Here is a 27,249-nt window from a genome sequence, read left to right as displayed (position 1 = left end):
TGTGCACAGCCAAATAATCCGTGCTATGTGTGAAGGTTACAGAATCAAAGGGACTAGTAAATGTATCACCAACACAGCCTTCTTGAAACTCAGCTCTTTAGTTAATGTTCTATTTCTTGACTTGGATGTGGTTATACAAGTAAGTTCCCTTTGTGAAAATTCATCAACTGTACATCTAGAATTTGTGCACTTTTGTATATTATACTTCAATAATTTTATAAGAACTTTTTAATGCAAAAACATTAAAGTCTAGCTGACCACAGCCAGAGTTGAAGTAATAGTAAGAAAAAACTACAGAAGTCATGGTACCAAAGATTTTCAAATCTACCTTTGTTCACTTTGAACCCTACACTCAGAAGTCCAGGGTGATCTCAAAAAGATTATGTAGCCCAGAGACCAAACTTTCACTCACGTGCACATCTTCTTCCCAATCCTAGGACATGTTTATAGAATGATGCTTTTCATCCCACTGTTAAAAAAATCTCTCTTGATATGGTTGATGAGCACATCCAAATCACATTCTGGACACTTTGCAAGGAAAAATATGAAACAAAATTTTGTCTTTACCTACCCTCTCTCCTCAAAAGCAGAAGGATAGTAAGTAACAAAACAATTTTCCTTACCAAGTAACTCAAATAATGATTTTCTGTACTCTTTAAAAATTCGTAGAGACAGCCCAGTCTATCAATGTTTCAGCAGGGAAATACTATTGCACTGAGGTCCAGTATTAGTCTGCATCTTCAGCTGAGATATTTTGGCATTATAGTTAGTATAAGAAGCCAGAAGAGGTGAAAGGAGGCATATGGTGCTCTGCTTTACTTTTCCAGTTCTTTTAAGACCTCTCGTCAAAGCATTTTCTTCTCCTGAGCTGCTGTTCCCCATAGGGATCCCAGACCCATGGGTGTCTTGTCTCAAGGAGCCAGAGGCAAGGGGAGCCAATGGAAACACAGATGTCCTCGGTCCATTAATTATAATAATATACAAGGTATAATAAAAATTCAGCTGTCAGGGACCTGTAGGGAGTGAATCAATTTTTCTTTCGTTCTTCTTCTTTTTTTTTACTATTTCATTAAGTATTGATTATAAACCTACATATATATGTCATACATATACACACATACATACATACGTAAAAATTTAAAAATAAAAGGCACATTTATAATCTAAAACAAATTCATATAGCATCAGTGAAGTCATTTTTAAAGGTTAGAATATAAAAAAAACTACTAGGTGATAAGTAATATGTCAAATAACTCTTATTTTTAAAAAGATTTTTTTATTGATTTTTAGAGAGGGGGGGAGAAAGAAACATTGATGTGAGAGCAAAACATCTATCAACTGCTTCCTGCACACACACACACCAGAGATTGAACCCTAAACCCAGGCATGTGCCCTGACCCAGAATTGAACCAGCAACCTTTCAGTGCACAGGACAACGCCCAACCAACCAAGCCACACCAGCCAGGACTAACTCTTATTTTAAATCTTTCACAAGTGTATCAGTGTTAATTCTACTTAAAAATAAATCCATATAGCCCTGGCCATTTTGGCTTAGTGGTTAGAGCGTCGGCCTGCAGACTGAAGACGCCGGGTTCGATTCAGGTCAAGGGCACATACCTCAGTTGCAGGCTCAATCCCTGGCCCGGTCGAGTGTGGCTGTGGGAGGCAATCAATCAATGTGTCTCTCTCACATCAATGTTTTTCTCTCTCTCTCCCTTCCACTCTCTCTGAAAAGCAACAGAGAAAAATATCCTCAGGTGAAGATTAAAAAATAAAAAATTCATACAATATGTTCTAAACTGTAACTAAGTAATGCATTAGAAAAGACAGTAAGGAAATATACCTAATTATTAGTTCCAGGTAACAAAATTCCAAATTACTTTATTCTTCCTAATTTTCTATTTTTCAACTTTCTCAATGACCCTATATTACTTTTGAAATACAAAAAATATATTTAAGAAGTCAGTGTATTTTATATACTAGATAATCAATAATATTCTTTTAAATGAACAATAAAAATTGGAAGAAAATGATAAAAGCATAAGCAAGAGTATTTGGACTACAGTTGGCTTTGTTTTTTTAATCTGCTTTGCCTTACATTCTAATTTTTTCAAGTTTTATAAACTTTATTAAAAGTAACATGCCAAGGGCAAAAAAAAAGAGCAATTCCATTGGCAGTAACTTTCCCTATGTTAATCAGTTTTATACATAACTAAATAAGACTTTTCTCAGATCAGCAGAGCTGTACCCCAAACTGACTTTAAACAGCAATATTCAAAAATTCAACCTCAAGTTTAAGTTACACCTATAACAACCAAGAGTTACTAAGACAACACAGAGGAAGTTCTGTGGCTTATGCTTCAAAACATTAAAAATAAGTTATAGTAGACAGGAAGTAGATGCTTCCTGGACCATGATATATAAAAAGCTTCTACCAGTTATTCCATCAAATAATAATTAGGTACTGCTGTGAAGGAAGTCTGCAAACATAATTAAGGTCCCCAATCAGTTGATCTTCAAATAGAGAGATTATCCAGGTGGACCTGACAGGAGACCTTTAAATCTAGATCTAGAGATCAGATATGTAGTTCAGAGATTTGAAACATGAGGGGTTGGAAGTGCAAGTTTTCCTTTGCTGGCTTGAAGATAGAAGGGAACACAAAGCAAGGGATGCAGGCAGCCTCTAGGAACTGGGAGTGGTCCCTGGGTGACAGCCAGCAAAAAAATAGGAACTTCAATTCTACCACCACAAGGAACTGCCAACAACCTGAATGAGCTTAGGAGCAGATTCTTCCCCCAGATGAAAAAGTGTTTGGTGAGCACTTTGATTTCCGCCTTTGAGGCCCTAAACAGAGAAGTCCATGCTAGTACTGGACTCTGACCCACAGAACTGTGAGCTAAAACATTGTGTTGTTTTAAGATGCTGTTTGTGGTAATTTGTTACAAAGCAACAGAAAACTAATACAGAATTCTTAGTCACAAGTTTTTTTCCTAAGGCCTTTCAACAATTACAAGTACACTTTTGTATATACAAGAAACTAATACCAGCTGCCTCTGAGAATTGAAACAAAAACCACAACCTTACTGTACTATATGACTCATAAAAGAGATAAACTGAACCAAACCAAACCATGACATGCATCACAGACTATCTAAACTCAAATTCTTTCTACCACCAGGTCCTTCAAATCCATATGTTCCATGATAAGACCTCAGGCAAACTAATTTAACAGTACCTGCAGAGATACTAGATCTGACCTAACACTAAAATTTCAAGTTCTAGCAACTCATCTAGTTTACAAATTCTAACTAATCCTTGCCCAGATTATAAACTTTCACCCTAAAATCTAACAGTCCCTAATCTAACAGTATCCAATAAAGGAGCCTTTCTGAACTGCCTCCCCCTTTTTTGTACAATCCCTAGTTCCTTTGGTTTTCTCTGCTTGTTGTAGCAAGTTAAATAGACTTAACTTTTTTTTTTTTTTTTAACTACAAATAAACCCTTGATGGTCTTTGGTAGGTGGTTTTGGGGTGTCCAAACCATTTAACAACTGGCACTTCCGTTAAGATTCAGCTGACCTTGTTGTTTCTGGGGAGACCTATGACTTTGTAAATATGTACATATGAGACCGCTTTATTTCCACCTGCCCAAGGCACCTCTGCCTGACAGTGAGGTATCTGAGCTTCAATAATTTTATTACTTCAGGGTCAAGGTGATATTTGAGTCCTCTGACTTTAAGTCTTATTAGATTGTACTGTTTCTGAGTGAAATTTGGCTTTCACCTAATCATCTGCCTGCTTGTTCAGTATCTTGAGTGTGATTCATCTATAAGAGAAAGTCCACAGGCAGAGGACACACATGGGCCTAACAATAATGTCTCTTCCAGCCAGCCCAAAAGGCTGACAAGTTTAGAAGGTCTCGCTAGTGAGACCAGAATCTTCAGACAAACTTTGCATTAGGTCACTTTTTCTAAAACTTCTAAAGAGTTTCCTTAGTGCTTATAATCCTGAGAAGTGTTTTTGCTTAGTTCTGTCTGCCTGGAGAGAGGTTCTGATGGGCCCCCAAATGATGACAGCTGATAACTGGTGTCATTTTATATCTTTTGGAGACACATGACTGCAAAAGCACCATCCTTACCAATGGCTGCAGGTCACATGGAGTTTTCTCAGTCTGAATCTGTCTCCTCTGTGACTCCTTCACTTCCTTCACATTTTCAATTATAAATATAACTCAACAAATGGTATAAAATTTTACCAAAAAAAACTGAATTACAGATGACCTCTTGGGGAACTTTTAACATGAACAAAATTGTTTATTTGAGCCCGGCTGGGCATGGCTCAGCGGTTGAGCATGGACCTAGGATCCAGGAGATAGCAGTTCGATTCCCAGTCAGGGCACATGCCCAGGTTGAGGGCTCGATCCCCAGCAGGGGGCATGCAGTAAGCAGCCGATCAATGACTCTCTCACCATTGATGTTTCTCTCTCTCTCTCTCTCTCTCCCTCTTCCTCTCTCTGAAATCAATAAAGATATATGTTTAAAAAATTGTTTATTTGAGATGCACCCTAAAACAAAAAAAGGAAACAGAATTCTGAATATCCAATGGTCTGCATTATTAATATGAGGAGGATTCCAAATGCAATTCAAATTCTAAAACTGCCTCCCTGAAAGAATTCCCAAACCACAGGATAAAAAGAACTATTTATCAAACTCAGGCTTGTATAGGCCTCCAGAATCTCTATGAACTAGTCCATATTTTGATGTGACCAGGAGATGCAAAACCTGGAAAAGGCTATTCGGTATCACCCTAAAAAGAATTTAGAGATTAATTAATCCTTAAGAAACAATGAAAAGCCCTTATAATCTGTAACTCTTAGAAGTTAGAAGATTACTTGGGTGGCAGGAATTTCTAAAATCCTCCTTTTCCTCTTATTCAGCTTTTAACTGTAACAATGTCTTTCAGTGATACTGACCTTGAAGGATTTACATTCTTTCAAAGATAGGAATGTGAATGCATAGCATTAGGTGTGTCTTTGCTTATCTAGGAATAAAGAGGATAATTTTGTTTTAAAATAAGAAACGTCTGTATTAATACGCTGTTAGCTGATGCTATGGTGGTAATTATTTTGCAAAATATATGCACACATTGTACACCTTAAACTTACACAATGTTATATATCTCAATAAAGCTGGGAGAAGGGAGAAATTTCTGCTCATGCCAAGATGTGAAAGAATATAGCGAAAGACAAATTCAGTAGTACAGTATACCACAAGGGTAGAAGGTCTGCGAATAACTACACTTTTTTTGTCTGGGTTTGAAAACAATAAATTTCAAGAGAGAAATAAAATATGTAAAACTTTTGACAAAATTGGTCAAATGTGAGAGGTTTATCATAATAGATCCTTTTACAAATCTTTTTAATGCAAATTCTTCCATGAATAATAAATAGATGAAAACCAGAATTTTATTTTCCATTGAAAGAGCAAAGTTATTTCTGTGCCTTGATAAGGCATTTCCTAAATCGTCAAAATATTCTGTTAACTCTGTGCTTTCTGACATACTCAAAAATCTTTTTTTAAAGTTCTTTACTTTTGGGAAAAAGTTAACATTTCTAACAATCACTGCCACATAGTACTGTTTTTCAAGATACTGATACTGTCTGCAGCTATTTCTTACCTTTGGATAGTCATGACATATCATTTGACAATTCTCTTGATAGTGTCCTTCTCTGAATTCAGAATGATAAAACTGTTAAGATGTTTCTCACATCTACAATATCTTCGGGTTTATACTAAATGATCAGTTGTAACACAAAAATTTGGTTCTTTACCTTATTAAAAATATTTTTAAAGGATTATAGAAACTATTAGTTTTGTTTGGCATTCTCCAACTTTTAATTAACTCAAAATTATTGTGAGAACTCTTTGCTTTATTAAAATTGGGTTAAAAGAAAAAAAAACTTGATACATAAAACTGGAAGTTCTGCTTTCCTAAGTTAATCATGTATAAGTAAAATGTGTTAAAAATAAATGTGCTTCAATGTTTGTATATCTTTCAGGTTAAAGGAAACATACATTCATATATAAAGATGACACTATAGCTATCTACAAAAATATTTTCTCTCTCTCTTTAAATAAACTTAATTAGTGAAATTCATAGGATAAATCAAAGGCCTGGAGATTTGTCAGTGGTCCTCTCTGTTCATAACATGTCCTTACTTCCTAGATAATCAGTGACTAACTTCCTTACAAAGCTGATTATGTACTTTTAATAGAGGATTCCACTCTCTTCCATTCTGATAATGATGGTTTAATAAAACAAGTTAACTAAAACCTATAGAACAACATGCACAAGTAGTTTCTGTTTCTTCCTAAAATTCCCAGCGATCATCTAAAGTTCAGAAATTAAGCCTTGTGGAGATTTAGCAAAAGAACTTCCATACAGGTATGCATCATACACTCATAACTACTAATACCACAAAGAATTAATTATGTATATTGCTGACATCATTGCTATGGACAGAGATTTTGGCTGAGCCAGGATTTCCAGAACGATTTTGGTCTAAAAGCAGAAGGCAATGTGAATAGACTGTTTACATCCAAGATTATCAGAACACATCCTCCCAGATGCAAGAAGCCACTGACCACCACACACGTTGCACAATTTTGCCGTTTATTCTCTTGTCTATTTTCTTTTCTCTGCTGGTTCAAGACTCTAGACTATAAATAAACATCCTGTCCTTTATTCTTAGTACTACCAAGACCTTCATCCTTGACAATCACCAAATATAGGACTAATTTTCCAGACACTGGCAAAGGTGAATAATCCATATTAGAGATGATATGGGACATATGGATATTATTTCAAACTTTAATAACAATCTTGTTTGAGGTTTTGTCTGTTGCAGATGCCATGTGTGTGTGATCACCAGGGCCTTAAAGGCTATAGTCAGCCATTATCATATCAGATGATTCAATAAATGATTATCTAAGAAAAACAACCAAATGAGCTGGTGCTTATGGAAGTCCAAATTACTACCAACAAAAACTTGATAAACATTCACAACCTATCTAATAATGGTTCAGATCTTGATTGATCACTTCCCCTAAATGGTAACTCCTCCAGCTTAGTTAACAAATGATCAGAAGAAGAGACTGAGAATTGAAACAGAAACCAGACTGCTCACAAATGCTCTAAAAAACACTATATAAAACAGATAAACTGAACCAACCAAACCACAATGTGCATTATAGACTACCTAAGCTCAAACCTTTTTAAATATCAGCTCATTATGTTCCAATACCACAGACACACTCAACTGACAGTAACTCCTCAGGGACTCATGTATACTGAAGATAAAATCATTGACTGTTCCAGTAACTCATCTGAGTTACATATTCTATCCAATCCCTACCCAGATTACTAACTTTCACCCCCAAATCACTCTATGACTAACCTCAGTTCCTGAAACCCGACATATCCCCTCCGTTTCCTAACTCGCCCCTTCTGAGATGCCCCACAGTTATTCTGGTGTGTTATTCCTTGCTGCAGCAACCTAAATAAGCGTAAATTTTGTTTTACTATGGGTATGTTCCTGGTGGTCTTTGGTGGTGGGCTTTAACATCCCCAAGGCAGGGAACTGGTGGCCCAGAGTTAAGGATAGGAAGTTGACTTTTTGCTACACACTTTTATAAATCTTTTATGCCATGTTATTGTATTATTTTTAAAAAATTAGAATTTAGAAATGTATATAACTCTATTATAAATGATTCAATCAATAGTAATACTACCAATATCCAATCCAGCTGCAATGCACCCAGAAATTAGGGTATTACTAAATGTCAGCAGAGAGGAAAATTCACCACCTGTTTCTACAAGGCTAGAAAGATTACAGAACATTAATAAGATCATCAATACATTATCAACAGATCTTTGCGTCAAAATTCAAAATTTCTTACTGTTTGGTAACTAAATCTAAATCAGCGAGGAGTGAGAAGTGATAATTAGCTTTACATCTAATGTCAACCAATTTTATTATACAATGTGTTCATTAAAATCAAATTTAAAGACCCTTTAGCCTGTCATTAAATAACCTCATAAATGGAGCTATGCTTGATAAATATGGCTTACAACAGTGCTGTAAATAAACTGAAGGTTTAAAGTTATTTTAAATTTTTTTTAAATTCTCGAACTCAGAAACAAAAACCCTAATCAAACCAGGTTTGCACATGATTCAAAACCACCAAATTATAAAACTGGTGGGGGAAGGAGATGGGTGTGGCAACAAAGGGGTAGTAACCCAAGAGTTTTGTGGTGATGGTACAGTTGATTATCTTGATTGTGATCATAGTTACACAAGACTACATGTGAAATTGAAGAGCTACACACATACAGACACACACGAGTCCGTGTGTAACTGGTAAAACTTGAATAAGCTGTATGAATTGTGCCAATGTCAATTTCTTGGTTTTGGTACAGTATGGTAATGATGTAGGATGCTGACACTGTGGAGGACAGAGATCTAGAGGAGGGTATATAGGACTTCCCTGTACATTTCTTTGCAACATCCTGTAAATCTGTAATTATCAAAATAAAAATTTAACAAATTTTTAAAACTAAGTTTCTCAAGTACAAGGAAGAAATTCTGCAGCCTTTTCAAGTCAAATTCAATTCAGTATACTACTATAATAGACATCTACCACATAAATGATACATATTTCAGATAAATATACCTAGCATCTGATGCAGATCACATAAAAGAGAAAGGCCACATTGGCAATGACCACTTTAATCCTGCAGTTAAGTATGAAAAGTAAACCTTAAAAATTACAGGGCTATAAACTATTAGATTATTGTGTGGTCTTACCTTCATGGGACACTAGGATTTACCTAAATAGCCATCTCTGTTCACTGCAAATAACTGTGCTTTCATTCCTATTTTAAGCCCGCAAGCCTGCCCTACTTTTGCAGACTTATTTCCTAATCTACTCACCTGCTTTTCCAGTCATAAACCAGTTAACCACCACTGAAGAGGTTATAGTATGGATTATTACTGAAAGTCATGTGTACCTTTTATATCCTTTCATAAACTATTAGAACAAGTAATTTTATTTCAATAATCTGCCCTAGCTCTTTGAGATCATTCTTCCATTCTTTGATAGTCACAGAACTTATATTTCAAAGTATTAGAAACTGACCCTCCTAGAACCAATTAATTAATAACCACTATGTTAGTCTGACAGAATCAATAACTTTATAGTGATATCATGTTTTCAATAAAATAGTGAAAATCTAGCCAACTTGCTTTCATAGACAAACCCACCTTCATTACCCTGGCCATTCATTAAAACCAACCTCTTATTTTGAAACTTCCACAAAGCCTTAGATAACAAGAATAAAATGTCCCTAGGCATACACACACACACAAAAACCCACAAAAAGTAAGTATTATCTCTTTAGGCCACTAATCAACAGCCAAAGCTTAAATTTGAAAGGATTATCAATTTATAGAGAGAGGGAGCAAACATTTCATACCAGATATAGTCTACAGTTTAGTCATCTGCTCTTCCTAGTGGTATTAGTCATAGGAACTCCATAGTTCTAAATTTCTGTTACACTGGTATATGCTATCCTGAGTACTTTTCAAGACAGTATTTAAGCTTCTAAGTATAACCAGAAACATGTTGGCTATAGTAGGAACTCAATAAATACTTGTTTATGAATACATGATTTCCAAAATTCTATCTATACTACAGAAAAGGAAAATTTCACCATTTTTCTTATTAAGCATTTTAGGTTTAAACCCTTTCAAAAGCTAAGGAGATGAAAGTTGGAAAATATACACTCTTAAACCTTCATTTCACACATGCCACTTAAAGTCAAACAGATCTGCTGTCCAATCTCACCAAGATCGAAGATTAACTCATTTAATAAAGAATAGCTAATATTTATTAAGCACCAGTATAGGCACTATGCTAAGCACTTTACATGTAATATGAAATGCAATCTTTAAAGTCTAAGGAAGTTACTGTTATCTCCCATTTAAACCTGAAGCAAGAAAAGTAACTAAAGTCACAGCTCTTTCCTACATGGTCTTCAACAAAATAAGCTTCTTATGCTTTCACTCAAACATTTGCTAAGCACCTATATGCTAGGCACTGAATTGAGCATTAAGAACACTCAATTCTTATCCTTGAAGAGAGCAGCTGAATGTGCATTAGGGAACAAAAATATTTAAAGACATGTGTAAACCAATGAGATTGCTCATGGGAGCATATACCAGGCAATATCTAACCCTGATGATGATGATGATAGTGGCTAACATGTAGTGAGCACTTACTATGTACCTACCACTGTACTTTGTGGAGTTTATTGAATCCTAACAACTACCCTGTAAGTTAGGCTTTATTATCCCTCTTCCTCAGGTAGGGAAACTGAAGCTTTAAAAATGTTAAGTGAGTTGTCCAAAGTCATGCAGCTACTAAAAGAGACAGAATTTGAATCCAGATATATGTCTAACTCAAAGCCCATGTTCTAAAATCATTACTCTCTAGTAAAAGAGAAAAAGCATCTCAGACTAAATCTTAAAAGTGGCTAAATCTTGAAAGATAAAGAAATAGAGGCTAGTCAAGCTGGGGGGCAAGATTCTACTCAGAAGTAATGCACACAACCCATTCACATACATAAAACAACATGGCACTCTAGAGAAATACAAGTGTTAGTAAACTAGGTTTGGGAATGGGGGTATGAAAATGAGGAAGAGAAAATAATACAGTGGTCCCCCTTCATCCATGGTTCCACTGTCCTTGGTTTCATTATCTGTGGTCAACCATAGTCCAAAAATATTAAATGAAAAGTTCCAGAAGAGAACAATTCATAAGTTTTCAATTGTGCACCACTCTGAGTAGCTTGATGAAATCTTGCACTGTCCTGCTCAGTCCCACTGGGGATGTGCTGCATCTTCACACAATAGATATTCCCCGTCCATTAGTCACTTGGTAGTCATCTTGGTTATCAGAGCCACTGATAACCCTTATTTTACTTAATAATGGCCCTTATTTTACTTATTTTACTTAATAATGACTCCAAAGTGCACGAGTGGTAATACTGTCAGTTGGGATATGCCAAAGATAAGCCATAAATGCTTCCTGTACGTGAAAAGGTGAAATTCTCCACCTAACAACGAAAAAAAAATCATATGCTGAGGTTGCTAAGATCTACAGTAAGGACAAATCTTCTATCCATGAAATTGTGAAGGAAAAAGAAGCTTGTGCTAGTTTTGCAGTTGCACCTCAAACTGCAAAATTATGGCCATAGTGTGTGATAAGTACTTAGTTAAGATGGAAAAGGCATTTAATTTGTGGTGGAAGTCTTGAACAGAAAACGTGCTTCAAGTGACAGCATCATGTTGCACCAGAAAGCATGGTGTCTATACAGAGACTTCAGCAAGGGATCCCCTGAAACAAAGTGATACCAGTCATTTACTGCAAGTAAGGGATGGTTACACAGATTCGAGAATAGGTTTGGACTGAAAAATATAAAAATCAGAGGTAAGAGAAAGAGAAATAACATAACTTTTATTATAGTAAGTTATTATAATTGTTCTTTTTCATTATTGTTAATCTCTTAACTGTGCCTAACTTATAAGTTAGACTTTATTATAGGTATGTATAGGAAATAACATAGTACATACAGGGTTTGGTACTATCCACCATTTCAAGCATCTACAGGGGTCTTGGAACGTATCCCCCTGAGGATAAGAGGGGCCTACTGCACAAGGTTAGAGATTTAGCACGAAAGGAATTACACATCAACAAAATTAGAGTATATCCTATAGGCAGAAAGTGCTCATGAAGGATTTCAAGCACAAGAACGATCCTTTACATTACACCTGCAGATCACAATGGCAGAGTGGAGACTAAACAGCCCTAGCAAGAGGCTACTGCAATAGGATAAGCAAGAAGTGATACAAGTAGATGAAGTAGAAGGTTATGTAGAGACCAAAAGTCCACAGAACTGAGTCTGGGAACTGGATTTAAAGTGAAAGGGATAGGAAAGAGTCTGGCCTGACTCCCAGGCTTGTCATCTGAGCCAGTGACTAAATGGGTAAGCGGTGTGATTAACAGGGATGGGAAGTACACTTAGAAAATCCTTTCTATCTCCTCTACCTATTAGTGCTTTTTAATGTTTACTTTATCCCTCTACCTCCTTTTTTACCTCAATCTCTCCAATAAAATAAAAACAAGTCTGTCTTACTTTTCACAATATCTATTTGTATGATGTCTGAATTTTCTGTAATTTTGGATTACGTTTAACAGCCAATTAAGCTTTAGAGTGTGTGTGTGTGTGTAACACATAGCCAATCCAAATAATCCAAATTCCTTCATGGAATCACAGTCAACTGCTCTAGCAGTTTTCAGCTGTCCCTTTTTCCTCCTTTCCTTCATTTTACCTCTTTCAATACCTGACACTTCTGGTTTACCCATTCTGTCTACTCTTTAGGCAGGTATACTCTGCGTCTCCATCCTTATTTCTGCCTGTTTAGCCACAACATGTAGCTGAAACCACCTCTTTTTCTGCTAAACAAGGTGCTTCCACTTCACATCGGCTATAATATACTTTAAAACTCATTGTCTTTTTTTATCTTTCCCTCACCAAGACACTACTGAATCCTCAAATATGATGATTGCCTTTCCCAAGCCCAGCTCTTTTGAGGCATTTTTAAAAAATTGATTTCAGAGAGAGGAAGGGAGAGAGAGAGAGAAATGTCAACCAGTTGCCTCCCACAAGCACCCCAACTAGAGATTGAACCAGCAATCTGGGCATGTGCCCTGACTGGGGATCAGCCTGCCACCAGCTGAGCGACACTGGCCAGGGCAAGGCACTTCTCAATTGTAATTTTTTTTTTCTCTCTCCCCAGCTTTACAGTTGGAAAAACTGAAATCCTAAAGAAAAGTGAAAGAAGAGTAAAATAAACACCAATTTGCTCTTTACCTATATTCACTATAATGAACACTTTGCTACTTTTGGTTTCTCTCTCAACAAATAATCTTTTTTCTGAACCATTTGAGAGCAGACTGCAGATATCATGACACTTAAACCTAAATACTTCATCAGGTATTGCCTAAGAATAAGAACATTCTCCAATACCTTCTTATCACACCCAAGACTTTTAACACTGGTACGTCTAATATATACTCCATATTTGAATTTTCCCAGTTGTCCCCAAAATGTCCTCTATAGCTTTTTGTTTTCCCAATCAAGGCAATTAAGTAGCAGCAAAGCCCTAAAGTGACTCCAAATACCAGAATTAGCTAAGTTTGTCTCTTATAGACATATGCCTAAAAATTAAAAATTAGCTTTTCCCCAAAATATCACTTTAATGGATGTTCTATTTCTACTACCAAATACAGCCTAGGAAAAGGTTTCCAATTAATTCTTTTTTATTTTTTCCTCACCCAAGGATATTTTTTCCATTGCTTTTCAGAGAGAGTGGAAGGGAGAGAGAGAAACATCGATAGATTGGTTGCCTCCCGCACACAGTCAGGGCCACAGATCGAGTCTGCAACTGAAGTACATGCCCTTGACCAGAATCGAACTTGTTCACACTGAACATTTATACCTGAAAATATTTCTTCTGGGTTGGTATGGTAGCAAATGAATGAAAACATAAAGGAACAAAATATTAACATAAGCACTTTCAAACCATTTTCATGATGACTGAAACCATCATGGAAAAATTTAGGTAAAATTACAATATTTCTGTTAAAATAATATGAAAACATTTGCATAATAAAAGCTTTAGTATATGTGATCCATTTCCCTTTGAATACAAAATACACCAGAGCACGTGGAAATACAACAAAAGTATTAATAGCAATTGTTTTTGGAGGGAGAGAATATAATATCTTTGTTTTCTTCCCTTTCTACCTTTCCAGTTTTATAATTAGCAAGGTTAAGCTTATATTTAAAAGAAAAAAAAATTTAACTTGGTAAATCCTCATAACATCAAAGAGAAGGAAAGGGGATAAGAGCTGTGGAAATAAGTGAGGTATAGGTACCAGAGACTGAAACGGGTTCAAGGTATGCTTGTAGTAATAGCAATTTTTGTCCATACTACACTTCTTAAAATTCTTTTTTTAATATATTTTTAAAATTGATTTTAGAGAGAGAAGAAGGGAGAGAGGGAGAGTGAGAAACCTTGATGAGAGAGAAACATCAATCGGCTACCTCCTGCAGGCCCCCCACTCAGGATGGAGCCTGCAACCTGAGCATGTGCCCTGACCGGGGATCCAACCAAAGACCTCTCAGTGCACGGGAGGATGCCCAACCAAGTGAGCCACACTGCCTAGGGCTTACAATCTCTTAAGAAAGCCTTAGCCATGCTATTCACGGTGCCAGGATATTAAAAAACTAGTAGCTTCCTGTGTGCGCTACAAATTACTACATTCTACGAATATACAGCGTATTTGAATTCCAAGAGAATGAGAGAACTGTATCAGCATCTTACTTAAGTCTGACTTTTCTGTTAAATCCCATTTGACCACCAACTAGCAAACTTAGACAATAGATTTGCCATCTCTGTCACATAATTCCTAGTGAAATTTCCCTGTTGCTTCTAAGATTAAGCCTAGAGGAATAAACTGTTACTTTTTAAAAAAATCAAAATCTGTCAAATAAATTCCTTCACACAGGAAAAGAAACTTGGAAACCAGGGGGGGGAAAATCAAGCTGAAAGGTTTTCAGAGTTCAATTATTTGAGATTCTAGTTTTCTGCTCCAGATACCAGTAGTGATGCCTCAGTGCATATGCAGTGTTCTAGAAGCTCACAGAAATGTCACTTTTAAAAAAAAAGAAGAAACAAATGAGCACCTATCTCTTGGCATACATTGCAGATGGCTCTCCATAAACATTTAATGAGTGAAATCATAAGAATTGTTACATTTTAAACATAAAATACACATCTTCAAGTGCTAGAGAAGAAACCAGCTGCCAAGGAAGTACCAGACAGAACTGTATTGGCCAATTCATGTTGTTACCCCGGGGATTCCACCCAGATATCCTTTATATTGTAGAAGAGGTACTTCCCAGAGACTGGGAACAGTTTTCTAATTTATATATGTTCTACTTCTAGTATTTTCCAAATGTTAGTAATTTCTCTAACCACTTATATAGTAAGCGATCTATTATCAAACTACGTATCATGTTTCATAATACTACCTTGTCTTAAGCTTTTCATATGGCTCAGATGTCTGACAAAGAAAGTATTATTAACCATATTTTGCAGAAGAGATTATTGAAGCAAGAGTGTTTAAATAAAAATGTAAGGTTAGAAAAAAACAAAAGCAAAAAACAGGCAAGGTCACAAGTAAGCTCCAGGAGCAGCAGTAAAACCTAGGTTTTCTGACCACTAGTCTAGTCCTTCATTTTAGTTAAGTTGCTGTTTTTAAAGACACAATACAAGTCACTCCCACCCACCCACTCTTCTCTAAGATTTGCTCAAACAAAACAATTAAGTAGACTTAAAAGTTAACAGGAAATGACAGAACCAAAAACAACTGGGGTGTGGTCTCACCTCAAAAAAAGATTTCCAGTTGTGAATAAATGCAGACAACTCTGGCCAGACAAGATAATGGTTAGATCAGGATTTAGCACCCTGTATAATACAATGGACCTATATATGAACTGACTCCTTACTGTCTTAGAACAAAATTCAAGTATTTCAAACTCCGGAAAACCCAGAAAAAAAGCAACATAAGTCACCAAGAAGTCAAAATGCTGTGGTCAAGTTCTTATGCTAAAGTTTTTATACACAAGTTAAATCTACACATTCTAAGGGCCTAAAATCATATGTTTCATTTACTTAAGAGTAATCTTATAAAGTATGCAACATGTAATAATTTATAATTTCACCAAAAAACAAATATGAATCATACAGACTATGAGGGTGTTCACTTAACTGTGAGCATGCCTAGCAACAAGCCGGCACCTGCATTTTAACAGCATTTTATTTTACTTTACGCCTATATTTAAGGGTCTGAACAGTTCATTTTAAAATTTCCTTTAAGACTATGAAATGTTATGGTGGAAATTACATGTTACAGTGGCGATCAGAATGAGATTCATGAAAGTCTGAGGACTGCCACTGAGCTTCGTTCGCATCCCATTTATTCTGACTTGATACACAATTCTGATTTATCTGGTTTCCCGTCTACTTCAGTTTAGAAGTGGTAGATGAGAAGGGCATATTTTGACAGAGAACAGTACTGGAGGAGATAAACTAAAAACAGACAAAAGCACTGAACTGGTATAGCAGCGACGAGTCATCCTAGTACAGGGGGAAACTGCCAACACCCTTCTACAGTAGAATGCACCGGCCATATTAACAGCACAGGACAGAAATTAACGTACATAATGATGACCTTGATTTATCAAAAAAGGTTATGTTTAGTATATTCTGATTTTAAGAGACAGTTATATACTCTTTATGGGTTATATATTATAAAAACTGACATTGAAATGGCCAAAATACTTTAGCAGCTAAAGGGCTGCCAGTTATATGAACAATTCATTTAAATCCCTAATGATACCAGACAAATGCTGAGTAACCTCAAAAATCCCATTGTGTTTACTAAATGTTATACAATGTAGACAATCAACACTTACGGTGCTGACCTTTTAGGAGGGAAAACTAAGTTACACACTAAAATGACATAGTGTAGACAATATTTATGATGCTTAAATGTTTTTAGAGGGAAAACATCTACTTCAACACTAAAATTCTCCCCTTTCATTGACCATTTCACAGGCTTTTCCACTTAAAAAAAGAAAAAGTACTGTCTCTAATCTTGGTTTGATTTCTCCTTCTAATTACCCAAATGAAAAAATAAAAGTATTGTAATAGCGTTCCCCACTTACAGCTAACCCCTTCATCCAGAGGCCACTAACACAGCTGGTCTAGGTATATTACCTTCTCACAAAACAGGGTTTTCGAACGGATTGCTAAAACTCAGAAGGGTTGTACTTAAGTCTTATGGCTGAACAAAAGCAGCACATAAATCAGTCGGTATGTGTACGCCACTATTCTTAGTTTAAGGGCAGAAACCACCACAGCGGACAACCCTACAGACATCAGGAAGGAGCGCTTTAGTTCCTGTTGGACCTCTGGGTCAGAGAGCATCCTTCTCCCAAGTCTCCATGGTCAAAAGCAAAATAAAACACCAACATCGTGCAAAGAGACCTATAAACCCTTTCAAACACTATAAAATGGCTGTATTTGTATTTACTGCACCACACTGTTTCTTTCAACAGCGGCACTGACTCGCGGTGATCTGGGGAAAGTGGGCCAAAAGGTACGCCGTATTCGTGCTGAAAGTGGGGGAAGGGGCGAGCTGATGTGATGCTGCGGCACGGGGAGCGGCGGAAGGATCTGACTCGCAAGAATCGACTGAATCCCCTCCCCGCGTCGCCCTAGACGGCTTCCCCGATGGGAGACGACGAGGAGGAAGGGTTTCTTTTCTAAAAGATGGGATCCAGACCCTTTGGGGCTGATGGAGAAGAAATCCCCACCCCACCTGGAAGTCCTGCTAGCTACGCCTCTAGGTACCAGAGAAACCACGCGAGGCCCCGGCGGGCAGCCCCCGTGCGGGTCTTGTCCTCCCGCTCCCACACCCCGCTCCAGGTCCTCCTCTCCGATAGGCGCAGCCTGGGTGCCCCCGCCGCCCGCCCGCTTCCCTTCCTCGGCTCCCTCCCTCCGCCGAGGAAGGCCAGCCCGCTCGGCACCTTTGACGACGCGTTCGGTGGTGGAGAGGTGGAAGTTACTCCCGGACATGGTCCCCTCGGCCTCCTCCCGGCTCCCGGACACCCTGGAGACCGCCTCAGTGCGCCTCCGCCAGCGTCCCCGGCGGTCCCGGCTCTGGGGCCAGTCAGCCCGCCGCGCCCCTGCCCAGGCTCTTCAGGGCGGCCCAGGCACCAAAAGGAAGCGGGCGCGGCCAGCCGGGCGCGAACCCCGCTGACAGGGACGCCGACCCACCGGCCGCTCCTCCGGCAGAAGCGAAGTCGCGAGCGCAGCCGACCGCGGTTGAGCCAGGCAGCCCGGCCCGCGTGCGCGCGCGCGCGCCCGCTCCCGCACGTCACTCTCCCAACTTCCCGGCGGCCCGCGCGCCGCCGCCGCCGCCGCCGCCGCCGCCGCGCCGAGGCCCAGTGCGCGGCCCCGCTGTCTCTCGCGCCGGCGCTCCGCCTGACCTCAGGCCCCCGGCTGTGGCGACCCGCGCTTTCCCCTTCCCCTGACCGTGCGCCCGCGCGCTTCCTTCCTCTCCAGCTTCCGACAGCGAGTTTTCGCTTCTCCTCAGCGTGAGTTCCCTGCGGCTGACTCCTTCTCCGTGGCCGGCCACTGCCCCGGTCTGTAGCCCCTAACCCAGCCCCGCCGGGGTCCTGCACATAAAGGCCCAGCCAAGCAGCGGCCATCTTGTGACCCTGCTGCAGCGAACGTGGAGCCGCGAACCTCCTGTCACCCTGGGGTCACCTTGCAGAGAGCCCTGGTTCTCCCACACCTTCCCCGCTGGAGGCCTCCTGCCCTTTCCTCTGTGTCTGTTGCCCACTCTGTCTGTAGGAGTCGTTATCAATTCGTCCCCCGCCCCTTCCCACGGTTTATCCGTCCCCAAACCCGTTTAAACCCCTGATTTAACTTTTCACATTGTTGAGGGTGGTCGCGCGTTCATCCTAGTTCCAGTCCCGTGGGGGAGGGGGCCCTCGGTTTCCCTCCGGGGTGGATAAATTAGACGTTCGCCTGGGCCGCGCGGCCTCCTCTCTCCACTTCCGAGAGGAAGCAGAGGGAGCGGCTCCGGGCGCCCCCGGGCCGGGACCTCCGCTGTGAGGGGAACTGACCTTCCGTAAGCCCCGCGTGTCCCCTCCGCTGGAGGCGACTCTTTCTTCCCCTTCGTCGCACTGGCACAGTGCCTGCCTCCCTCGCTAGTGTTGACTGTGGAACACGAAGGGCCCGTTTCCCCAGAGAGTCTTAATCTGGCTCATCTCTAGGTTAAAAGCGGACCTTTTCTTTCCTTAAATTGCAAGCCTAGAATAGAAACTGTTCTCCTTCCACGGTCCTCCCTCACTGCCGAGTATAATCATAATGCCTGGCGAAGTCAAATGTTTTGATTTCAGCAACGATAATGAACTATTGAAACTGAGATCCAAGGATGTGCATGCGAATGAGAGGCAGACCAGCCTTCACAGTTCCCGTGGTGGCCAACGATAAGTCTTATGTGGCTATGGACGTTTAAATTACATAAAAATGAAAATTTAAATACTCAGTACCTTAAGCGCGCTAGCCACGTGCTCAGTAATTACGTACAGCAGGTGGACATGATAAAATAGGACATTTCCATCATAGCAGAAAATTATTTTAGATAGCTTCTTAGCTAAGAGATTATAGGGGGTAAGCCCAAATCTGCATTAATGTAGATTTATGTATTGGGGAGATATATACTGGAACCAGACCCTGAATTATGCGTTGGGGCTTTGAGGAACTGAATAGAATTTGCTTCTGTTTTCTTGGGTCTTGACTTAAGGCGTCCACCCAAGAGAATTATTTAGATATCCTGAGGAAGTTCTTCACTTAAGAAGTAATCAGAGCGTCAAGGCTCCACACCTCTGTCAAACAGCAAATCTCTGAAGATGAAAAATAAACTGGTCCCACCCCGGCCGATTTAGCTCAGTGGTTAGTGCACCCGCAGACAGAGGGGTCGTGGGTTTGATTCCCAGTCAAGGGCACATTCCTGGGTTGTGGGTTCACTCCCCACCCTCATCCGACAGCCAGTCTCACATAGAAGTTTCTTTCACTGCCTTCCTCCCTTCCTCTCTCCACCCCCCCTTCCATTGTCTCTGAAAAGCAATGGGGAAAAAAATAACCTCAGATGGAGATTAACAAAAAAAATTAAGCAACCTAGAGAAAAGAAATGTTATTAAAATCATAAGAAAAAAAGAAAATTCTAAGAGAAAATACATTTACAGTATTTATTGAAAAAAATCTGCAAATAAGTGGACCCGTGCAGTTCAAACCTGTGTCATGCAAGAGTCAATTGTATATGATTTCATTTGCATAGGAAAATGGTTAAATAAAGTATGGAACATTATGCCTTATGGAAAAATCATATTTTAGATTAGAATATTTGATATGAGAAAAGCCTCAGGAAGTAATAGAAAGTGAAAAAGCTAGAATATAATCGTGTGCAGTAGGGATCCCGTTTTGTTAACAAGGAACTGTACACGTAAACAACTAGTAGAAAATATTAATATAGTCATTCATTCAATAAATATTAATTAGGTACTGACTGTGCCAGGCACTGTGCTAGGTAGTAGGGATACAGTGATGAATTAACATGGACATAGTTCATACCTTCATGGAACATCTCTGAAGAGAAAAAAAATGTTAATAGTAGCCATCTCTTGGTGTGTTTAAGAGTGACTTATAAAAAACAAATAATTTTCTGTATTTTACAATATTTCTATGGTGAGAAAGTACTGTATTACTTTGTAACTGGGTACAAATAAAGAAAAGTGCTCTTTCAAAGGCCTGTTTTGCAGGCCCGTTTCCAGAAATGCTAAATATTCAGACTTTCTGCCTTCTCTGATCAAAACATTAGAACCACTCAATGAAAATACAAAAGGAAGAAAAGTCTAAGTTCCTTACCCAAACAATTTTTAAAAAATGAGTAAGACTTAACTTTATTGGTGGTGGTGATGTTTTTGGTCATCATATTACTAGTTCCAAACAACAATTGGGGAGTTCTGTTTCACTCAGCTTGTACAACTCCACCACCTGGCTGGGGTCTATCGTATTTTTACCTAATTGATGAACCTATTCTCTTACCTTTTACTTTCTGCAGTGGTCAGAATTGCCTAAATATTTGTAATTACCTAGATTCACGTTTAATTGGCGTTTCTACTAATTTCTTCAAACCTAGATTTCCATCTAACAGGACTTGTGAGACTTGGTACATTTCTTTATGAAACTCCCTAATCACTTCAGAAACCTTAATTAATGACCAGCTCTTCTGAGAAATAATTATGACTGCTTTTAATTTAACAAAAGCACAGGGAATCCTAGTTTCTAGTAGGCTTCAGTTTCCACTTGTATGAAGCCATTAAATCCTAACCTCCTGCGTCAAATGCAGGCGAGAGAACTGTAGAATATGTTTTAAACTAGAGTAAAATGAGCATTTCTAAAATAGCTACACAGAACAAAAGGTATTTTATAGTGTATAATTTCTAATTTTATATGAAAAGCACTACATAAAATGTTTTCATTAGTAATACATATTGTATGGACATCATATACTATGTTTTACTCATTTTCCTATGAGTGCCTTTAATTTTTATGAAATTACTTTGGCATGGACCCCACTCCATACAACTCCCCCCCCAAAAAAAAATTGACTTTAATGGTGAGAACGGAGAGGGAGGAGGTGGTTGTAGCCCTGTCAACACCATTCTTTACAGAAGACAAAGATGTCAGTGGAAGGGTCTCACCTGACTCAATTCACTATTCACTAGTGGTTTGTATGATGAAATGGAAGGTTAGGGAGCATTGGGTAGGTGGAGGGTTAAGGATGGGGATAGAAAGGGCCAAGAGAAATATGCTGTTTAAGGATATTTAGATAGCAATATGAAACATACATCCCCAATCTTTAGGATCTGGGAACCTCTCTGTACCCTCCAGTCTTAAGGTCTAAAAAAAATGAGTAAATCCAGATTATAAAATGTTTGTTGTAATTGGAAAGACATGGCCCAAAGCAACATTCTACCAATAATAGCCTTATATCAAATTAATACTCTCTTTAGACAACTTATAAGGGAAAAAATGCTAATAAAAGTTCTGCTGACATAATTATATATTTATAAGTTTATATTCAGTCCATTTTGGGGATAGTGTATAAATCTCTTAACAGTGTGCTATTCCTTCCTTGGTCTTCCGGGGAAAACCCACTCCTCTAAGAACTGTGACAAAGATTGGGAAGCCCCAAAGCTGCCAACACTCCCTATTTTGTTTGCATTACAAAGCAGGAGATAATGGTGGCAGTCCTTTCTGGCTCCATAATACAGTACAGGAGAATAGAATTTAATACCTCCCTCATACATTCCAGCATTCCACAGGTAAGATGCCACAGGTAAAGGGCACTAGCATTCATCAAGTTCCATGGTCCCAAAATGCAGTGGGGGAAGGGAAGGCTCATTTCCTCACAATATCATATCCTGTCAACTTACTCCCCCTACTGTCCATTTTCCATACAACAGCTTTCTAAACTTAAACCATAAATCTGATTTGTCATTCCTCAGCTGAAAACCCTCAAATGTCTCCTTTCCCAAAAATGGGCTGACTCTTGTCTACTTCTTTGAACTCAGCTCAAACCTCTTCCCCTATGCACGGTACAGTTTAGACACAGTGACCTGGTCTATACCGTGTATACTATAATTTATACAAACTGGCCTCAAACTGACCACGCTTATTTCTGTCCCAGAGCTCTTGCATCTGCTGTCACTTTTGCTTGGAACATCATTTTCCTAGATCTTCACAAAGCTGCTTCGTTACTTACAGCTCAGCTCAAATGCCTTCTCCCAAGAGAGGCCTTCCCTGACCATCATAGAGGCTAAAGCTACAGCACTCTCCCCACTCTCTACCTTATTACCCTAAGTTAATTTTTCTGGAGCACTTGTGTCTTTGTGCCTGCTCTCACCCCTTAAGGGGAGCACCTTGATCTGTCTTCTTCACCATTGTCATGCTGTACCTCTCACGAAGCTAGAATTCAATTATTTGTTGAATGAGTATCATCTTAACTCTTGTTTGGAGCAGAGGTTTTTAACCTGTGGTGCAAAGGTTTCAAATCATTTCCTCCCCATCCTGCTCCCAGTTGTACATAAAATTAAGGTCTTGAGGATATTTAGAAGTGCTTTTGGGTGTGTTTGAGAAATGTGTGGGAAGGCATATATTTTCCAGATTCCCAAAGGAATCCAAACAAAAAATGTTAATTATCACTGGTATAGTGTTTTAATTTATAAAGCACTTGCTCAGACATGTAGATCTTATTACACTTATAGAGATAGGTAGTATGAAAGTGATCATTTCTACCTTATGATAAAGACACTGAGGTGCAGAGAGGTTAATCATATTATCTGACTTCACACTGCCAGTCAATTGTGGAATTGATGCAAATCCATTCATCTGGACTCAAAATCCTGTGCTCTTTCACCCAGAACCCTGGGCTAGTAAGTTTGCATTCATTCTTATTTGCTTCTAAAGGCACCAAGCTTAAACACTTTTTAAAGAACTTTCTTATTTAAACTTTCTTATAAGGCTGCCTTAAAATTTCCAATGGAAAAAAATTATCAGCTAGATCAAGGCAGTTTTCAAGCAAAAACAAAAAAATTGTTTTTATTGATTTTTTAGAGAGAGAGGAACATTGATGAGAAACATCAATTGGCTGCCTCCTGCATACCCCCACTGGGGATCGAGCCCGAAACCTGGGCATGTGCCCTGACTGGAAATTGAACCAGTGACCTCTCCGTGCATGGGATGATGCTCCACCGTCACACCGGCCAGGGCATGCAAAATTTTAATGTATTAACTAAGGAATGCAAAATAGTTTTCTGTTAGGCTGAGTATAACTAGGAAAATTGATTTGCACGAATATAACACACCCTAAAACCAAATGAAAACAATGTTGAAATCTCTAATGTTTAGATTTTATCTACCCTTTTAGTTAGGATACACAATTGAACCACTTATACTGAAAAAGCAATTTTAATTTTTTTAAAATTAGTTTTTCCAGGAAAGAAAAATCTAAACTTAATCTCTCTCCTGCTCATGCAATTTTCAAAAGAAAGGGGTGGGGAGAACTACATTACTTGGAAAATTACTGCAAAATGTTTAAAGCGTGTGAATTTGGCAGCATGAGAAATTTATTTTCAAGGGTCATGTAGATAGAGTACAACCAAACACTGGCCTCAAATGAGCTTGTTTTATTAACCTCAAGAAGTTATCAGGAATATGCCACTTGAAAGAATCTCCCATTTCGGGAGGATACAGACCAGAGACCTTTTCCTTTCCCTACTAGCATCTATAATTAAAGACCTAATACTTTATCTTAAGGGGGGAAAGTCTCCATTATTGAATTAGTTGTTTTTCTTCCCCTTAAAACCCACAACTTAAAGTTATGTTTTGTAAAAAATTTTCACCTGACTTGGGTGTCATTCTTAAATTTTGATGTATTTAAAAATAGCTAAGCAGCAGCATTCCGGGTCCTGCTACCTTGAGTACACTCTGCTGCTCAGGCAGCCACATGCACTAGGTGGCGGTATGCAGGCTCAGCTCCCAGTACAGCACAGGCAGCAAACGAAAAGACAACCCTGTTGGCAGTTGTGGGAGGAAGAAAGGTGCATTCACCAGTTCACAGGTGGGTCTGCAGCTAGCAGGGGTGACCTAGTGGTAGCAGACATCGACAACCAACGTATCCGGTTCTCTCCAATGAGGGCCAGGGCCAGTTCAAGGTCCACTTTGGGGTCTGAGGGCACTCACCTGGGCAGCTACAGTGCTCCACAGGTGTGGCAGTGGACATTATCATGGCAGACAATACAGTTGGGTCAGCATCCCTTTCCCTGAGGGCAAGTTCAAAACCAAGATTAGAGTGGGAAGCCCCATGGGCCCCAAAGGAGTGGCTCTAGACCTGAATGGACATATCATTGTGGTTGACAAGTCAATGTGTCTTCACCTTCCAGCCCAATGAGAAGCTGGTTGGCCATCTTGGGGGACGTGGGGCCACTGACGGCTGGGCCCCATTTTGTGGGTGTGAGATTGCAGTGATGGATTTTCATAACCTCTCATTGAAGGTGTACAGTGCCAGTAGAGTTCCTCTTTGAGTCTGGTTTCCACAGCGAGGGCAATGGGCAGTTCAGCTCCCCCATGGGTGTAGTTGTGGCCTCCAGTGGGAACATCCTGTAGCTTACCTGGTCAATAAGCCACATCCAGGTATGCAATGGCTCCTTCCTCTTCTGTATCAACACATCTGCAGAGCCATAGGGCCTGGCACTGACCTTCAGACAGCAGCATGATGGTGGCCAAAGCTGGAAACCACTACCTTAAGACCTATGCTGCCTCCGATAGCTACATAGGCACACTGCCTTGTTCAGAGAGGGACAGACATAGGGGTGACTGGATAAGAGGGTATGGCCAGGTGTGCCAGACCTGGCATCACTAAATGTGGGCTGTGGACACTGGTGCACCCAGTGCCTTCCTGTTCAGCATCTCCCAACCCCAGGGTTGCACCTTATTTTATTCTTGCTTTGGTGACTGGGTGGGCCTGGACTGTGGTCCCAAGGATGTGTGCAGAGCTTCCCCCTATTACACACTTCCTGTCCCCTCAGTGTGCTCCCCACATCCCAGCCTGTAGCCAGAACAGCCTCATACTCGGGGCAAAAGCCCTTCTGGTTGTCTCCTTACCACCCCATATATACTGACAGAGACTATAATTCCCCACCTCCCATGTTAAATAAATGTGCTCACAAAAGGAATAAAGAACCAAAAGCAGGATAATATATATTTTAAGAGTGCATTTCACATTTAGAACTACTTCATCAGAAGATTTTTCAGCGGCCTCCACTAGGAATTTCCTGAAGGCTTTCTATTACATGTGTATTTATTTAAAAATGATGTGGATTATTGCCTAAATTGATTCTTAGGCAACCTCCATGTTCCAAAGATCTATTAGCAAAACACTGAGTGGGGGGAAATCCAGAGCCTAGTGGAGGAGCCACTTCTTGGCTTATGATTGCCAGAGTGAGAACACTGGGTTATTCCTTAACTACAACTGATGCTACCATCTTAGAATCCCACCCACTTTGGCCAGGGTCAAAGATTGCTGTTATACAGGAAGGGTAGCCAACACCCTTCCTTCATTTAAAATAACCCTAAATAGACATCTGGCAAGTAGGGGTTGTGATATTGGAAAGAAGAATGGTGTTTGGCTAGCAGCTCTAAACATACTTAGCTAAGGTCTGATAAGACCCGTGGATCTTTTCCAACCACCAGTTCTTTCTATTTTAAATGGAATGTAATTCATTTTATTCTAGAAGGGTGGATTTACTCCTGCTGGGATTCTAACCTACCCTTCCTCAGAAATCCAGGTATTTCATACTAGGTCACTGAGAGTAGAAAATCTTTAAGATAGACCAACATCTTGTTTTCCCACAAATCAAAAGCCCTGTGTCCACATTTGGTGTCTTTATTATTTCTTGAAATGGATTTTGCTCAAATCAGATCTCAGCATCACTGAATGGTAAGGAAGAGCATACAGAAGCAACACAATAGGTCATTCACCTTCCACCAAAAAGGTCCCAAATGGCTTAGCTCTAACAGTATTACAAAGACATGGCTAAGATCCAAGTTTTAATCTCCTCAGTGACCTGTTTACATTGCTTAGCTCTGTTCGATATGGGCCACAATCACCTCTCTCAAATGTTTCTAAATGAAGGAGGACCAGGTTACAGGGCATAAGCAAGACCAACACCAGGGACAGGAAAACACAACAGGAACTGCTGCCAGTGGAAAAGGGGCATGCTCACACACACACAACTTATAGGCACTTCATGTGTTCTTTTCATTCATTCTCTCTGGGTGGCAGGTGCCGAAATCACAGAAGGAAACCAGACATAGCATCACCCAGAAGGAACTTGGTGTGTAGAGAACAGCAGCAATTACAGTTTAATTCCAGTAACAGGTGTGTGCAGGGAGGCACCAATCCCAGCCTGGGAAGGCTCTCGAGAGGCAGCACAAAGCAAAGGATGAAATGAAGGTCATTCTGAACAGCAGATAGCAGTCTAGTATAGTAGCTAGTTAATGCAACTTACAGGACCAATATGAACCACTCAATCAATTACCCATGAGTTTCAAAAACTCATGCACCAAAAGGTTGCTGGTCCGATTCCTGGTCAGGGCGCATGCCCAGGTTGTAGGATTGATCCCCGGTAGGGGGCATGCAGGAGGCAGCTAATCAATGTTCCACTCTCACATCTATGTTTCTCTCTCTTCCCCTCTCTCTAATCAAAAAAATTTTTGTTTTTTTAAATCCTCACTAGAGGATATTTTTTCCATTGCTTTTCAGAGATAGTGGAAGGGGAAGAGAAACAATTTGTGGGAGAGACACATCAATTCGTTGCCTCCCACAAGCATCCCAGCCTCAGGGCTGGGGATCGAGCCTG

The 27,249-nt window shown here is 39.6% G+C and overlaps 1 protein-coding gene across 2 annotated transcripts in view; it reads right to left on the bottom strand.

The window, feature by feature from the left end:
* The window catches only part of PPP3CC (protein phosphatase 3 catalytic subunit gamma), a 60,945-nt gene extending 43,061 nt beyond the window's left edge, over nt 1-17,884 (bottom strand). For both annotated transcript variants that reach the window (XM_016211737.2, XM_016211738.2), the window contains exon 1: nt 17,782-17,884. In XM_016211737.2, the coding sequence (XP_016067223.2) occupies nt 17,782-17,830 (49 nt within the window). In that variant the 5' untranslated portion in view covers nt 17,831-17,884. The remainder of the gene's footprint in view (nt 1-17,781) is intronic.
* Nucleotides 17,885-27,249: the final 9,365 nt, after the last annotated feature.

This window comes from Miniopterus natalensis, chromosome 4 (assembly GCF_054644295.1).
Source record: "Miniopterus natalensis isolate mMinNat1 chromosome 4, mMinNat1.hap1, whole genome shotgun sequence".
Taxonomy (NCBI): Eukaryota; Metazoa; Chordata; class Mammalia; order Chiroptera; family Miniopteridae; genus Miniopterus; species Miniopterus natalensis.
Note: the sequence above shows the minus strand (reverse complement) of the source record. Positions and strands in the feature narration are given on the sequence as shown.